Source organism: Mandrillus leucophaeus, unplaced genomic scaffold, assembly GCF_000951045.1.
Source record: "Mandrillus leucophaeus isolate KB7577 unplaced genomic scaffold, Mleu.le_1.0 Scaffold216, whole genome shotgun sequence".
Classification (NCBI taxonomy): domain Eukaryota; kingdom Metazoa; phylum Chordata; class Mammalia; order Primates; family Cercopithecidae; genus Mandrillus; species Mandrillus leucophaeus.
The window spans coordinates 777,842-794,873 of NW_012102210.1; the positions used below are offsets into that span (position 1 = coordinate 777,842).

A 17,032-nucleotide genomic window follows, 5' to 3' on the forward strand; every position below is an offset into this window, starting at 1 on the left:
GGGTTGGGTAGAGGAGGTGACGCCGCAGCTCTCAACCTTGGAGAGCACCTGGAGCTGAGAGACAGGAGACTTTCTGGCCCCGCCAGACTGACGTTGAGTGTTGCAACGACACAGGTCTGCAGAGGGCGACTCAGAGGGAAACTGAGGCTGGAAGGAGAGATGTGCCTGACTGGTGCTTCTCCTGGAAGCTCAGCCCGGGTTGGCACTGAGGTAGGCCAGGAAAGTGGGACCAGCATCTCTCCTCTCACCTTTTCGGGATCTCCGAAACGAGGTCTTTCCGCGTTGCAGGCGGCGAAGCGCTGTACTGCAGGGCTCTCCTCCTTCTCCCCGAAGGCCTGGTCCCAGGCCTATTTATAACCCAGCTCTCTTCCCGCCCTGGTCTGCGCCTGGCTGCTTTCCTGGCCCTTTGCTCTCTCTCAGAGGCTGGCCTGGCAGGCTGGCAGCCACTGGAGGCGGAGGCACCCTACCCTTTTACAGGATGGGGGAAATTTAGCAGCTGGGCACAGCTGTCACAGCACCAACCTTTAGAGACTTTCTCTGCCCCCAACCCCTGCCCCCAACGGACCAGTAGATGGAGGGAGGTGGGTTCATATCTGGTTTCTGTCATCAGAGTGAGGCCTCCTTGAGCAGGAAAGCTACTCCCCTATCAGATTGGGACCTCCCACAGGAGGACCTTCATAGAGTTATGACTTGACTTTTCCTCCAGGAGCTGAGGGATGGGCCCTGTCTGCTCTCCAGGAACCCTTCAGGACCAAGCAGAGCTAGGATCTACACAGCTGGGTCTTTGGGCTTGGAACCATACTGGGGGAGAAGAACTAGGGGGAAAGAGTGTGAACCTCCCACCCAGCCTGCGGGTTTTCCTCTCAGCCTCCACTACCTGCCACTCCCCTTCTCCCCAGAGATCTGACTTCTAACTACATCCCAGGCTTCCAGAAATCATAGCATTAGTTGGTTTCTGGCCATTCAGCACAGACATTCCCTTTCAGTTCCACAAGCTCCTGGATACACCTGTTCACAGATGCCATCTGCACATATGATCCCAAGCACATGCACAGCCTGGAGCGTTGGAACACCTGTGATGTTCCAAGGAATAGAAGCTCTGAAAGCACAGGCCCTGTGTCCAGCTCAGCATGTGCAGGGGGTCATGTCATGAGTACACTCTCCCGGGTGTGAGATTCAGGGCTTCTGGATTTGTTGGACCAGAGCAGAGCTCAAGGAGGAGTTGGTGAATGGTCCTGAGGCCTGGAAAGTAGTGTGCCCCAAGAGCAGGGGCCAAAGGGGTGGTGGCGGTACTCCAGCTGTGCTTTTTCTTCTAACATGCTGCTTTGACCTGCTCTCAATCAGTTTCCCACATGGCCTCTGGAAATGAGCTTTATCCAGGTGTTTCCAGCAGGGAGGACATGGGAGTCTTTCATGCTTCCTCTCTGCATCCTCAGCTCTGGGCAGGTCAGGTCAGTGGCCCTGTTTAGTAGCCTGGTTGAGGGCTCTGGGCTCCTGTTGCACAACTCCAGGGGACACCATTCATACTGTAAAAAGCCCCTTAATGGAGGGGAGGGAGGACAGGCACTCTGTGGGTGAAGCAGCCTCCTCCTGCCCCAGCACCTCTTTCCCATTTATAGCCCCCGAACCTGGGGGCTGAGTAGGCTTTGTGAATGGTGCCCTCCCCAGGTGCACACAAGTACACTCAGCTGCAGCAGCCCCTGCTGTCAGGGGCTTTGTCTCTGGCTTCTACTCAGCCTGAACCAGATTTTCTTCCACCTTCCCTGACCACATGCCCCCTCTTCATCCCCATACACTCAATACACCAGGCTCCTACCTCATGGTCCCTCACCCAGGCTAGGCTCAGACCTGTGGTTGGAGAAAGGAAAGAATGAATAATAGATGGCAGGCACTTTCTAACCCCAGAAGTACAGGAAGTGCCGCTGGTGTGGCTTTTGTTATTTCAGCCCCAAGGGCCTGTGTGTGGAGCAGTTCCCCCCATCCTGCATCCTCCCATTTACACATCCCTGGCTGGACCCTCTCCCCACCCCCACCTGCCTTTTGCCTGCTGCCTGACTCTTCGGGGTAGGCTCCCCCTTTCCAGGGCCCAGAGCACACAGCTCACCTTGGGAAAAGGAAGTACATTTTCTGTGCCAATCCGTCATGAGCCCCTGAGCCTAGGAAGAGACTGACTGGAGCCCCCACCCCTAGTCATCACTGAAACCACCAGGCCGTCCTGGGGAATGCAGTCCCTCCCCTCCCCCAGCCCCTGGCCACATTTCACTTCCTGCATTAGCCAAGCTCCAACCCATGTCCAAATTTGGCCTCCCCATGACATTCAGGCCTGCTCACTCTCCTTCTCCCTGGCAGGGTCAGCTTGGTGAATGATTACACAGAAGACTTTGGTCTCAGGGATGCAGCTCAAAGCAAAACACCAGTCTGGGAAGCCTTTTCTCCCCAGCTGGGTTGGGTCTGCTCTTCCGAGGCTCTTCATCTGTTGTCCCATAAAGCCCCTCCTTTGGTTACATGATTGTAATGCCCTGTAGTCACACTTTCAGCCCCTTTGTGCACGTAGACATTCATTTCAAGCTCACAGAAGCTTTGTGAGGCAAAGGGCAGGGATATTATCCCCCCTTAAAGACGAGGATATTGGCCCAGAGAAGTGCAGGAGCCTGGCCAAGGTCACCTAGTGGCCACAGCGTCCCCACCCCCAACCCCTCATCAGTGCCCTCTGTTGTTCTCAGCATCCTTGGCGCATGAATAAGAAAGTGCTGTGGAGAGCATACCATGTGCTGCCCACACCCAGGGCACTCGGACCTGAGCCAGCCAGGGAGGGCGGTGCCTGGGGTCCCCAGCAAGAGGCTGAGTCAGAGTAGGGGGAGTGCAGGGCTGCAGGAGCACAGTGTGAAACAATTGACCAAAAGATGGAGGATTCTGGGGTTTCAAATGCGTGTTCCTCACAAAGAGAGGGAATGGACATTTGCCAAGCACAAAAGCATACCATTGTCAGATGGTGTTTCTTTAAAATCCCACCAACAGTCCTATGAAAGAGATCTGTTTAACTGACACCATGGTTATTTTATGGCAGATACTGTTCTAACTAGAACGTTAATATAAGCTACATCATGACCCAGTTATAATTTGTACCAGGCACTTACATGTAGACACATGCACCTCAATCCCCTTAGCAAGCATGTGTGGTAGCAACTGTCATCACTCCTGTTCTACAGATGAGGAAACTGAGACATGAAGAGGTTTAGTTGCCTGAGGTTATACACTGGTAAGTGGTGGGGTTATGATTCGAGTCTAAGTATCTGGCTCCTGAGCCCCCACAATATCCCCAGATTTAACCACTCTACTATCTACCTCTGACTTTAGCTTGGATTTACCAAAGACAAGCAAGAAAAGGTGGAGGGACAGGACTTGAATCCAGGCCTGGCTGAGACTCTGATGCCCCCCTCAGTCTGCACTTTGACTTCTCTCATCCTGCCACATCACGTGCATGGTCCTTACTGCTGTTCGCTCACCCAAGCACAGACATCCTCAGCCCTTATGTTCCAGTCTTGCAGATGCTTTCTTATCTCAAGGGGCCCTTGTTCTCTGCTTCACCCTCTCTATATCTGATGGGACCAATCAGTCACCAGTTGATGCAGGATACTCCCTCCAGGCAGTACCCTCATTCCGGGCCAGCTCACAGCTCTGACAGGGCTATGGTGGCTGCCTAGATTCTGATAAGCCAAGACCAGAGCAATGGTCACGTGGCACTGAGGTGGGCAACCTGTGGTGGGTGTGGCAGGTGCTCTGGAACTTCCAGGGTCGTGTAACTTCCAGGTGCTCTGGAACTTCCAGGTCGTGTAACTGTGGATCCCAAGCTTAGCCAGTCTAGGAGAAAGTAAAAGTTGGGCGGGGGCTCAGAAGAGCGGCTAGCTGGCAGCCTGAGTCACAGTCCAGTGGGATAACAGCATTGAACAAGAGGGAGAGAAGGACTGTCTGCATCTTGAACTCGGGATCCCAGGTCTGCCACTTTCCAGCTGTGTGGCTTTGGGCAAGTTACTTAACCGTTCTGTGTCAGTTTCCTTATCTGTAAAGTGTTGATAACAATAGCTTGTACCTGCTTTGGAGGAATGATTCTGGAGAGTTTGTGTGTTAGTCCATATAAAGCACTTCGAACAGCCAGGCAAGCAATAAATGTTAACTATAATAATTATTATTACATATAATTTTACATAAATTTATTATGATAATCATTATTATTAACATATATTGTACATGTTCTAAGAAATAATTGTATACATCCATCAATGTCTTTTTTGCTTGGTCAAGTCTATCCTCAGCTTTGTTTGTCCATCCACTGTCCTGCCAGGCTGGACACAACAGGCTGAGTGGTGGGTGGCCATCTGTCTGCCCCTAGGGACACTGGGCCTGTCTTCTCTGGCTGCCCCTCCTAGAGCAGTCCCTTCTGAGGTGAAAGCATTTGGCCACCTGCCTGATGGCTGGCAGTGGCCCTCACTGGGGTACTTTCTCTTTCCGGGAACAAATATTCCTCTGGTGACACCCCAGTAGCCCACAAACCTCTTCAGTCCCTCTCCCCAGGCCAAACTCACTTTCTTTCTCTACTTCCTGCATACTAGTCTCTTTCCAGATTTGTCCACTAGCATGGGATGTTAGCAGACAGAGCATTCACATCTATTGTGGATGTGTGCTGTGCTGGAGTTGCTAGTGTTTTGTTTAATCCTCCCAACACCACTGCAAAATGTCCTCATTCTCTTGATTACACAGAAGCGGAAACAGACACTGAAACGTCCAATCACATGCCTCAGGTCACACCGCTAGGAAAGGGTGGCCTAGGACAGAAGCCCAGCACAGAAGCCCAGGACTGTTTCCACTATGGATTCCACTATGGATTTCTCCCCTGACAGGCCCTAATCATGGCTGTAGCCAGAACCAGGACTGCACGTGGGTTCTACCCTCTTGCTGGACACACAGGTCCCCTGTCAATTCTAGCTGGTGGATTGGGATATCCACCGGACACGTATTCTTAAATGAATGTGAAGGGAGAGGGAAGAAGGCCTCATCTATACTTCTGGAAGCCTTTGGACATTGGCAAATATGCCCTGAAGGAGTCCTGTTAACTCATATAGAATGTTCCTCTCAAGGTCGAGGACATTGAGCAGAGAGGCAAGGTTTGTTTGCCTCCTGGGCTCTGCATGTTTAGGTCTTGGGAAACACAAAGAACCAGCTAACATTAGGAGAATGTGGTCAGAGAAGGAGAACTGGCCCAACTCCAGCAGCAAGAGGGGATCAGAAGCATGCCTTCCTCGATGGTCAGGAAGGTAGGGCCACAAATAAGTGACAGGGATCACAAACTCACGCACTTCCAGAAGCATGGCAGGTGGACTGAGATCAAGCCAGAGGGGACATCATATATGCCTACTGGGAGTGAGCTGAGGGGGGACACCTGGTTTACAGGTGCCAGATGGTCAGTGTTAGGTGGCAAATCTAGGCCCAGATGCCACCTTCTCTGATTTTTTTCAAGAGAAGCTGTAAATTCAGATGTATATGGAAAAATCTTCTAATGTTTAAGGTACAATTTTGTTATAAAACATTGTACTGATTAAAGACAACATGTCTGTAGGCTGGATGTGTCCCAAAGAACACCAGTGACTGCTTCTGAGACACAGTATTTCATTCAGTCCTGGAGACCTTGGGCCTGGGCTCTCTGGAGAGAAGACAGTCAGTGTCCTCTCCCTTGGGCTCATCAGGCAGCACCTGTCATCAGTGACTACAGGATGGAGTGAGTGGGAGCGCTTTAGTCCCTGTCCCCCTTACCTCTGTCAGCCCTGAAATACTGCAATAAGCATGAAACTCAGTTTGCAAACAGGCCCCTCAAGCCCTTCCTTCCAGGCTGTGTCTCCTAAGCCGGCCCTATCACCTTTACAGTGGGGCTGGAGTAGCCTGGGGTCCCGAGGAGCTGCCGTCACCTGAAGCCTCAGGTGGGATGCAGACCTAGCTGTTTGTAAACAAGCCCTAACACACACTGGTATAAGCATGATGGTCTCTCCACTCACATAATAGTTGAATGTAGACAGTCCTGGCTGGTAAGACTCTGACCCATGGGCTGTCCAGGACCCCAGCTCCTCCTGTTTCATTGCTCTGTTATCCCCAGAAGTTCCCTTTGACAACGTGGTTCATGATGGCGCACGCCCCTGTCTATATTCCTGCCAGAGGGGAAAGGGGGCCAGGGAGGCGTGCCCCTTCCCTTTAAGGACACATCCAGGCGGTTATATACAGCCCTTCTGCTCATATTCTGTTGGTCGTCAGTTAGCCTCCTGGCTACATTCAGCTATGAGGGAGGTTGGGAAATGTTTTTATTTGGGTGACCATGTACGCAAGTAAAGTGCTATGGAAAATTTCTGTGGATGAAGGGGAGACCATATATTGGGGAGTGGAGGTCAGGTCTCAGCCACACTTTCCATTAGAACTTAATTCCTGATAGTGTCCCCTCGGGAGGAAGCCCTATTGAGTTACTAGGCCTCAGTATGAAGTCTGCAGGGATCAGTTATCTGATTATGGAGAAGTCCAGGGCAGTGAACATCAGCCAGACCAGGAAATTGGAGGCTGGGATGAGAAAGAGGCCTCAGGAAGTGTCCAGGGGTCAGATCACCAGTGGTTGCTTTTCTGGTTTGCAGAACAGATGTGGGGAGACCCTTTTCCTTGTACACAAGCCAAGGGAAGGCAGAAGTCCCTTGGAATGTTCCTATGGAAATATTAGTTACACCCACTACAGATTTCCATTTCCTGTGCTGACTCTGATGGATTGGAGCTGGGGTAGGGTGCGGTATGATAGGGGAAAAAGCAAAGCCAGGAATCATTGTGATAGACAGAAAAAAAAAAAAGAAAGAAAAAAGAAAAAGAAAAAAAGGCTTTGTAATATCCAAAAATCCCTCTAGGGGGCAGTACTATCCCCTTTGAGAAGCACTGGCTGGACTCACCAGGGGCAGAACCCACACCCGGGAGCCATGTGCAGTGTCCACTATACCAACGCCAGGCCAGTCCTGTACCACACGCTGGGAATACCTGGGTCACTAAGGCAGACTTGGTCTCTCCCTCGTCTCTCCCCTCCACAGTCTAGCTGGACACGAAACGGGTAATTACACTAATAGTTATTCCTGACCATTGTGATGTGTGCTAAGAAGGAAAAGCACTGCTGTGCAGTCATTTGCCAGAGGGACCCATCTAGACCCTGGGATATCATGACTGCTTTCCTGGAGAGGTGATCTTTAAGCTGAGGCCTGAAGTATGAATAGGTGGTTCTGCAAAGAAAGAGAAGAAGGCAGCTGGAGGCAGAGAGGACAGCCGACCTCAGAGCTGAGAGGGAGCCTGGCATATTCTAGAAACTGACAAGGAGCTAGAGCTCGGAGAGCGAGAGGTGGAATGGCCTTGCCCTTTGGCCCAAGGAAATGAATCTAGGTTTCATCCCAAGAGCACAGGAGGGCTTTGGATAAACCTCCCAAGAGGCTTTTAGCAGGAGAGTAACCTAATCTTATTTGTTTTAAGATCACCTGGCTGCAGTGTGGATAATGGGCCAGACATAGCCAGAGTGATGATGCCTCCAGCTAGGAGGCACCTGCAGTGGCCTGGGCAGGAGAGGGTGGTGGCAAGACTTGGAGGAGTCACTTGGATGCTTTGGGCACATAGATGGTACCATAGTCATGGGTGTCAGTAAGGATGAAGATGATTTATGCTGCAAGCAACTGAAATCCTGGCTCAAATAGACTTAAATGAGCAGAGAGGCAAGGTTTGTTTGCCTCCTGGACACCCCATGTTTAAACCTTGGGAAAATCAATTTATTAAATGATAAATAGTCTTAAGGGGATCAGCTCACTAACTGGTGTCCAGAGACCCAGTGAGCTCTGGGCACATAGATTATACAACTCTGTCACAGGATCCTTAGGGTGTTGCTTTTTTCAGCTGGAAACCTTTGTACTGGTGGCACCTTTGCCTGAGTTTTGCTTGGGCCCACTGGGCTCGTTCCACCCACTCAGCCTGGCAGGCTATGCTCAGCTCACAGTACCAGCCCCGATCCCACGCCTGCCAAGGGTGAGCCAGGCACCGAGCAGCAAGGGGTGTGTGAGCAAGTGCAGGGTCCGGTCACTGCGCACAGCCAGGCATGCCAGCTGTGGTGGGGCAGGCAGCTCCAGGTGCTGGTACAGGTGCTGGCTCTGTGCGAGGCTGCAGCTGGGCCAGGCATAATGCAAGCGGCTTCCACTGTGACTACCGGGGAATGCGGTGGTGCCCAGAAGCTTGGAGGCACCAGGAACTGCAGAGCCCCAAAGAGGGTGTCACAGCCATGTGACCCCTAGGTCTGGGCTCCCCGAAGGGCTGAAGCTTTTATCTCCTTCTCATCACCTGCAACGTGGCAAGTGGAGTTGGGGGGCAGGTTGTTTCAGCCCTGTTTGTGTTACAGCTATTTCATTCCTGCTATTCACCAGGTCCTGAGTTCTTGTCCTGTGTCCAGGAAGAATGAGGTACACAGACAACTGGAGGGTGAGAAAGGTGGAGAGAGCTTCATTGAGTGACAGAACAGCTCTCAGGAGACCCGAAGTGGGGTAGTTCCTTTCTGCAAGTAGATTCTTCTGATGAGTGTCCAGCTCTCAGCAGACAGGAGACCTGCAGAGGGTAGCTCCTCACTGCAGGCAGGTCTTCCTGACGAGTGGAGGAGACCTGACCCAGAGTGGGTAGCTCCTTCCTGTACCTAGTAGTCCCAACATCTGTATGAGTCTAGCTGAGTCCTGGGATTTTATGGGCTCAGAAGGTAGGAAGTGTGTGCTGATTGGTCCATGGGTGGCCAGGAGTGGGCCAGGGGAAAAAGTACTATAAGTTCTCACTCTGGGCTGAGGACTCCACCTGGAACTGGCAGCCCAGCCCCCAGGCTTCAGGCCATCCCTGGCTTGTAGGTGGGGTTTCACCCACCCCTTTCTGCCCAGGAGACTGTCTGCCTCCTACTGCCATCAACATGCCTAGTGCACCTAGGCTGTTCGTGCAGAGGGGTGCTTGCAGGTCTGGACAGAGCCGCCCCTCAACTTCCCTCCTGAGCTTGTCAGTGCTCAAAGTCTGGGGGGCATTGAGTCAGCAGGGGGCTGGTATGTCAGTGCACACACCTGGCTGGGTTGCAACAGCACCTGGGCTTGGACACAACTTTGCTCCACCCTGGAGTGGGTGACTGGAGTGGGACGAGGCCAGAGAGGGAGAGAAGGCACTTCTGAACCTGCAAGCTTCCTGGCCCCGGAGAGTGCAGGGATGCCTGGGTCTGGGGCCACAGCCAAGCAGCTGCAGCTGTGCCTGGGAGCTCTGGGCTCCCACCCCACCAACTTGGTAGGGGGTGGGGCTCCCACCTGTTCCCAGCCCCCACCAGCTCTGCAGAGTGCACAACACTGGCCAGCCTCTCTACTGCAGTCTGCGTCTTGGCAGTGGCCATTCCAGATGGGCCGCTGCTGTCAGCAACTCCATAGTATCATCCTGTACCCAGGCAGGCTCCATTTTTCTCTCTGGTCTGCTGTCCATTGTGTCTGCTATGTCCTTAACTGGTCAGCAATTGGATCTATAAGCTTCCTTATGCACACGAAGCAGGAGAGGGAGTTGGGCTTCTGTATTCATGGCATATAAATCTGTCTCTCCAGGGGAACGACTTAGGACACAGGTCTCTTGCTAGACCGATAGCCATTGCCGAGAAATGTGCTCAGATAGAGTGGGATCCATCCTGGAGCTGGGGCTACGTAACTGAGCAGTCAGGTTCTGCTAGGAGGGAAGGGGGTCTGGATGAATGTTGAGGGAATCAAATGTCCACCTCATCTTGAGGGGAGACGAGAAGGGTACAGTTGGGAGGAAGGGGAGAGGGTCCAAGCAGCTAGAGAAGGTGCTGTGATGAGAACGGGCTCAGACTCTCCTCTCTTTCCTTTTCCCCACCCCCATGCTCATCCCAGCTCTGTCCTTTACCAGCCTTCCACTTCTTGGGAGCACTTCCCACAGTGCCTATAGATGTGGTTGCCACCCTCTGTGGTTTCTACCCCCAACCAGAAGCTCCCTGAAGGCAGGGATGTGACTTATTTTCAGCAAGTCAGAAGTGATGGATGAATGTTTATTCTTTCAGTCCATCATTTAGAAAGAATTTATGGAGACCATGCTTTGCACCAGGTGCTGTTTCAGGCACTGAGCAAACAGCAGTGGACAAAACAGACCAAAACCTTTGCATCCTTGGAGCAGACATTCTGATGGGGAAGACAGAAAACCAGTAAGACACATATGCTACACAGTGATTGGTGCTAGAGAAGAAGCCTGAAAGGGAGATGAAAGAGGGAAAGTTGTGGTTTTCAATTGTGTGGCCAGGTTGGTCTCATTGGAGTGAATAGCTGAAGGAAGGGAAGACATGCCAGCCAGAGGGAACAGCTGGCAGAGACCCTGGAGAGGCGCTGGTCTGGCCTGTCTGGGGAACAGCTGGAAGGCTAGTATGCTTGAAGGAGCATGGGTCCTGGGGAGGTCAGCCAGGGCTTTTAAGGCTACGTAAGGCCTTTGAGTTTTGTGCTGAGTGAGATGGGAGCAAAATTGGAAGACTTTGAGTAAAACCAGGTCATGAGAATTGGATTGAGGATAGACCGTGGGGGCAAGGGCAGAGCAGGAGACACATAGGGAGTCTATGGGGTTGATTAAATGACTCAGGCAAGGGATGACAGGCTTCCACTGGGGGCGGTTACAATGGAGATGGTGAGAAATGGTGGGATTTGGGGCATATTTTGAAGGAGAGTGGGAGGGGGATTTGCAGTTTTGGTGACGTGGTGGGGTTGAAGGTGTCACTGGGTGGGTTCAAGACAGAATGGAGGAGGGAGATTGGAGACAGAAAGTATGGAGAGCTCCTTCCAAGGGCATTGTTGTGAAAAGAGAGAAATGACCAGTAGCTGAAGGGGATGTGGGGTCAAGGGTATGCTTTCTTGAGAGCAATAGCATCATACTTATGTGCTCATGGGATGACCTGGTAAACAGAGGAACTTGGTAAAGCAAGAGAGCAAGAGAATCACTGCAGACTCACCACTGAATGGGAGAGAGGGGATGGGGTCTATGTCCATGTGTCCAGTTGTTCTCAGTGGGGAGTACGGGTGATTCATTCGTAAGAACAGGAGAGAACTCACAGGATTTGGGCACAGATGCCGAGGGCGTTAGAAGGAGCCTGGGGGCCTAAGGAAGTTTTCTGCTCCGTAAAGAGGAAGCAAACTGAGAGTGGGGTTGGGCGATGGGGTATTCTAGGGGCATCTGGGAGAGAGGGAGGCAAGATGTATAGTATGATTGCCCCCAGCAGTGAGGGCTCGCTTGAGTTAGGGGTCATGACTACAAAAGGCACCCCTGAGGCCGTCTGTGTTACTCTCCAACACATCAATGGTTGGGGGCAGGCTGAGTTGGATTCGCCAGGGTTATGGCTTAGCCCTGTGAGAATGATGTATCCCTCAAAATAAGAGAGGGGAAAGGGAGTTGAGATTTTGCGCTGCAGTACATTTAGGTTGAGTGAGCAGGTTGGTTAGCGAGGACTTGGGAGGTGGGAAGACGGACAGTGCCCTGACCGGGGCTAGGTGCTGGAGTGCTGGGGGATAGAAGCGCAAAGCCAGGGCCCCTGTGTCAAGAAGTTCATAGGCTGGAAAGGAACCAGGCATAATAAGTGAAGCGACTATCACCGTTCAAGGCTTACACCTTGAGCAGCTTTCCCACTGTGGAGACTAGGGAGTGTAGAGATTGTTGAGGATGGGGGACTTGCAGGGGACAGAATGGGCCGCAGCTGGACCCTGGTTCTCCAGGGAACTCAGTATGATTTGAATACAGATCTCTGCCTCCAGAGATGAGTGACTCGACACAGCCGAGGAGAAGGCTCCGGGGCGGGTTGGCGGGGACTCGAACCTCGGAGTCTCTCCCGTCCCGGGGGTCCCAGTAAACCCAAACGGCCGCCCCGGCAGCCTGCAGAGGGGAGAGGACGGGCTCCTGGGCGCAGATCATGGGTCGGGTGGAGAGAGGCGAGAGGCAGGGAGGCCGGGGGCTCGGGGTGCACGGCACGCTCCGCACACTCCCCCTTCAGCGCGCTCTCGGACTTGGTTTCCCCGAAGACACACTCTCGTCCCCGCCTCTGATCGCCCGCTCCTTCCGCCTGCACTCCTGCCTCCTTTTCACCCCTTCGCCGAGCGCACAGGGCAGGGGCCAAGTCCGCACCAGTGCGCACCCGGCCCGGGCGCCCTGGCTGGTGTGGAGCCTTGGTCACCGGAGGCTCCCGCGGAGCAGGCCCCACGGCGCCTTGTGCGCTCTCGGAGGCCGAGCTGCGCGCCCGCGTCAGCTGCGCCTGGTTCCTGGCCGGGAGCTGGGACCCGCGGAGCTAGGGACCAGCGCCCCCACAGGCTCCCGTCTGACCCCTGTCCCTCCCTGCCCGCCGCGGACAGGGCGGATCTGGGTAGGGGCCGGAGGGGAGGGTCCGCCCAGTGGGTGTCCGGTGTCCTCCCTGCAGCCTCTCCCAGGCATTGGCCACTTCTCCGCGGAGGAGCAGCGAAGGCTACAGCTCTCTTGGCGCGGCTGCCTGGGAGCCGGGCGCTTGCTGGGTGGGTGTTCGGGCCCGGTGCTCCCGCTCCCGCCCCGACTGCGCGCCTGTGCGCCGCCGGGGCTGCCCAGCCATGCTGTGCTGCCTGCTGGTGAGGGCCAGCAACCTCCCCAGTGCGAAGAAGGACCGGCGCAGCGACCCTGTCGCAAGCCTGACTTTCCGAGGTGAGAGCCCCGTGGCCGCCGCGCCCACGCTCGGGTGCTACCCGACTCTCGGCGCTCACTGGCGGGTCTGCAGCCCCTGCTCGGGAAATAACCCTAGTCCAGGCCACAGTTTCTCCCTTTGTCGGCAGGGACAGAAATCCCAGTCCCAACTGCTGCAGGGGGGCGATGAGGAGAAATGAGCAGAGCACAATAAATGCCACAGGGCTTTGAAAAATTGGAAAAGCGAAAGTGCCGTAGGTCAGCGGTTATCACTTTTCTGAGACTGATACCCAGAGGAAATAAAGTCCGAGCTTTTACTGGGTAGTGGGGATAAGGGTAAGTTGGAAGATGGGTACAGAAGGTAGAGAGGAATCAGGGCCACTGAGAAACGGGGCGTGTAGATGATGTGCTTTGAAAGTTGTCTTTTTTCTTTCATTCATTCATTCATTCATTCATTCATTCACCCATCTTTATCCAACATTGGCTATATTGAATCTGCCCCATCTTAATCAGTAGGAAAAGGAACAGAATAGTATGGAAATGGCCTTGATACAAGGAATTTTGAGGAATGTCAAGGATATTTTCTCTAAATTCAAGAAGCTAAGCCCCTACATGTAGTGCTTAGAGTAGATACAGGTATCTCTGTGTGGGGCAGCAGAGAAATCACACACACACACTCCGCTTCTCACCAGGCGTCCTGAACCCCCTCCCCCAGCCCCTCCAAGACAGATTCCCACGGGAGCGGGTGTCTCAGGAGGGGAAAGGGAAGAGGAAGGATCTGTCAAAATTAAGAGATGGAACAATAGCTGTGAGTCAGGACCCCAGTTCTGCAGAGAAAGATAAATAAGGAGAGGAGAGAGGATTTCCACTTAGCCAGGAGCCATACCCTGTAGCTTTGTGGAATCAATAATAAAAATAAGGATAATAAAAATCTATGTATCAGAAAAGATGGTCAAATGAAGAGGGAAGAGTGGCTGGTGTTCTCATAAGCCTCCTTCAGTGGAGGCACCAAGGGAGCTCTTTTAAGTCTGACCTGTGATCTGAATCATATCTCCAAGCCCCCCCAAAATAATGATAGCTGAAAGACACGATTTGGCAAAGGGAGATCTACATGTAGCTTTTATTCTTTGCTGTGGGACAAGTTATATGTATTCCTCTTTTGAAAAGTGTGATTTGAAATGTTGAAGAAAATTTCGCTATTTTCATTGATCGGTGACATGCCTGGGAGTTCACTATGCAAGAGCAACTTCAAGACAAAGTCCTTCATTCTCCGCTGTCCATAGATGCTGCCTAAGGCTTTGCTGTGCGGAAATTGCGGGGTCACGATTGGCTGGAAAATAAATTCCCTAAGGACACTGAGCAGGGCACATATTGGTATATGGCTCTGGATGCTCTAACACTCTTTGGGTCTGCTCACAGCTCTTTCCCTTGTCTTGTAACAGTCCTGTGGTGGCTACCGATGTCTCCATTCTGCAAATAAGGAAATTGAAACCCAGGGAAGTTAAATGTGTTCAGGTCAGTGGTCACGGCAGGGAGCTACCAGCGCTTGGAGTGGGCACTGTCCTTGAGTCGGGAAGATGACCAAATCCCTTGAAGCCCCTCTTTACTATTGCCCTGGCCCAAGTACCCCGAACACGTGCAGCTGCTATCTCGCCCAGATTACTGTATTCCTTCTTTGTAATGCCTTACTATTTATTTGCACTGATGATCTCGGAAAACAGAAATACCATATAATAGAATGTAACATCTCCAGCTGTTTCAAGTCTATTTGTGTTTCAAAGCCCAGGGCAATGCCATCTTCTCCAGGAGGACACCCAGGATTCCCCTGGCTGTCATGAATCTCTCCTCTCTGGATGACAAGCAGCAGCACCTTGCTAGGGATGCTCGCCCCCTCGCCCCCACTGGCCTGTGCTCAGCTCCATGCTTAGGGCATCAGGGTGCCTTGAGAGCAGTGACCTGTCCTATTTGTTCATTGGTTTGTCCCAGTGCTGAGCACAAGTAGGTGCTCTCTAGTGTTTGTGCCCTTTCTGGCCCAGCCTCTAGCCATCCTCCAGGTGTGCCTGGGAGCTTCACTCAGTCTGGGACATGGTTCACTCACTTGACTGTTCTTGAGGATCACTTGTAGAATGTGTTTGAGAAACAGATTCCAGAGTCCCCAGCTGAAGACGTTCTGATGCAGCAGGTCTGGAAGGTGACCTAAGAATCAGCATATAACAAATACCCAATGCAGGTTATTTTGGAACCGCATCTTGGGAAAAATGGGTCTGAGATGTGGTGGCAGGTGAAATTACTGTGCTCCCCCTGGTGGGAGCATTCACGATGGAGTTTGGGGCTGAGTTGATGCCTAAGGAGGGAAACCATTAGTGGTAGATATTTTTGACTGGTTGTGTGAATGAACTTACAAAGCATTGTAAGTTCACACTTACACAGAACTTTTGTAAGTTCTGAACTTACAAAGCATTGTAGGCTGGGGGGACTCAACTCTGGCTGCACGTCAACATTGTGTGTGGGAGCTTTACCAAAGACCACCGCCAACCTCCCTGCCTGCCTTTTCTGAAGCCAAATCCCTTGCGGTGGGGCCCCAGGCATAGGTGTTGTCTCTGACAAATTTTCAGGTGTTTTGGATGTGCATCAGGGTTGAGAAGCACTGAGCCCAACCTTCTCATGGCACAGATGGGACAGTGGCCCGCTTGCAGAGAAGCCAGCCTGCACTGTGTGTTTGGCTCCTACAGGCGGCCTGAAATGTATGGGGCTGGGCTGGCCGCACTTTCCTTGCAGTTGTTCCCTGTCTCGGATGTAATTTCAGGACCTGCCTCCCAAAATAGACTATGAGCTCTGGGAGGCTGGACTCTGAGGGCAATTTTTTGGCTTCCCCATCTAAGGACCTCTATTAATAGTAGAGGCTACTAATGAATACTGCTCATTCTTTTGTTTTTATATTAATTAATTCATTAACTAAAAATACCATGAGTAACTTGGCCGTGGTAGATATTTTTGACTGATTGTGTGAACGAGCAGCTTAATTTCCTATAGTATTTAATCGTCTGTACTTCTTTTCTGCCCTGCCCATTTTCCATTCCGTAATGTGATTATTTATATCCCTCTATTCATGCATTTAGTTCATTGAACAAACATTTACTGAGTACCTACTATGTGCCTGGTGCTGTTGTTCTAGGTGCTTGGATGCATGCAAGAACAAAACCAGATCCCTGCTGCTTTAAAGCTGAAACATCTTATTTCCTTGAAGGCTGGATCTGCTGTGTCCCCACTTGGTGAATTTCTGCCCTGTGTCATCAGCCCGGAACCCAGAAGTCATTACTGACGCTTCCCTCTCCCTCATCCTGTCAGTCCTGTCAGGGCGTCTCCTCCTCCAGCCTCCCCCTCCCACCTCCTCTTCTCTATCTCCTGGGGGTCTCTAGATTTTGGGCAGGAGTCGGGAGATCTTATAGAACTAGTTGGAGGTGGATTCCTATCCTCAGGGAACACTCTTCACTCACCTGTGTAGGGAAAGTGGGCTGAAGGCCCCGGACTCTCTGAACCTAGCTGTTTACACATCACAAATGACTTAAAATATTGAAAACAGCGGCCGAGTGCGGTGGCTCATGCCTATAATCCCAGTACTTTGGGAGGCTGAGGTGGGCGGATCATGAGATGAGGAGATCAAGACTATCCTGGCTAAAACGGAGTAAAACTCCGTCTCTACTAAAAATACAAAAATATTAGCTGGGTGTAGTGGCAGGTGCCTGTAGTCCCAGCTGCTCAGGAGGCTGAGGCAGGAGAATGGCGTGAACCCGGGAGATGGAGGTTGCAGTGAGCCAAGATTGCGCCACTGTACTCCAGCCTGGGCAACAGAGCAAGACTCCATCTCAAAAAAAAAAAAAAGAAGAAGAAGAAGAATAAAAGAGCTTTATGTCCTTTTTTCCTTCCCTCTCCCTCCCTCCCTCCCTTCCTTCCTTCCGTCTTTCTTTTCTTTCTTTCTTCTTCTTTTTTTTTTTTTGGAAATTGAATTTTGCTCTTATTACCCAGGTTGGAGTGCAATGGCGCGATCTCGGCTCACTGCAACCTCCGCCTCCCGGGCTCAAGTGATTCTCCTGCCTCAGCCTCCCAGGTAGCTGGGATTACAGGCACCTGCAACCATGCCTGGCCAATTTTTTTTTTTTTTTTTTTAGTAGAGATGGGGTTTCACCATGTTGCCCAGACTGGTCTTGAACTCCTGACATCAAGCAATCCACCCGCCTTGGCCTTCCAGGGTGCTTGTATTACAGGCGTGAGCCACCGCGCCTGG

The 17,032-nt window shown here is 52.1% G+C and overlaps 1 protein-coding gene across 14 annotated transcripts in view; it reads left to right on the forward strand.

Annotated features, from left to right (window-relative positions):
* DYSF (dysferlin) overlaps positions 1-17,032 on the forward strand; it is a 238,535-nt gene that overhangs the window by 497 nt on the left and 221,006 nt on the right. For 7 of the 14 annotated variants that reach the window (XM_011980654.1, XM_011980652.1, XM_011980658.1 and 4 more), the window contains exon 1: positions 12,543-12,768. The exons of the other annotated variants lie outside the window; for them this stretch is intronic. In XM_011980654.1, the coding sequence (XP_011836044.1) occupies positions 12,678-12,768 (91 nt within the window). In that variant the 5' untranslated portion in view covers positions 12,543-12,677. Of the gene's footprint in view, positions 1-12,542; positions 12,769-17,032 lie in introns of those variants that run through there. 14 annotated transcript variants of the gene reach the window in all.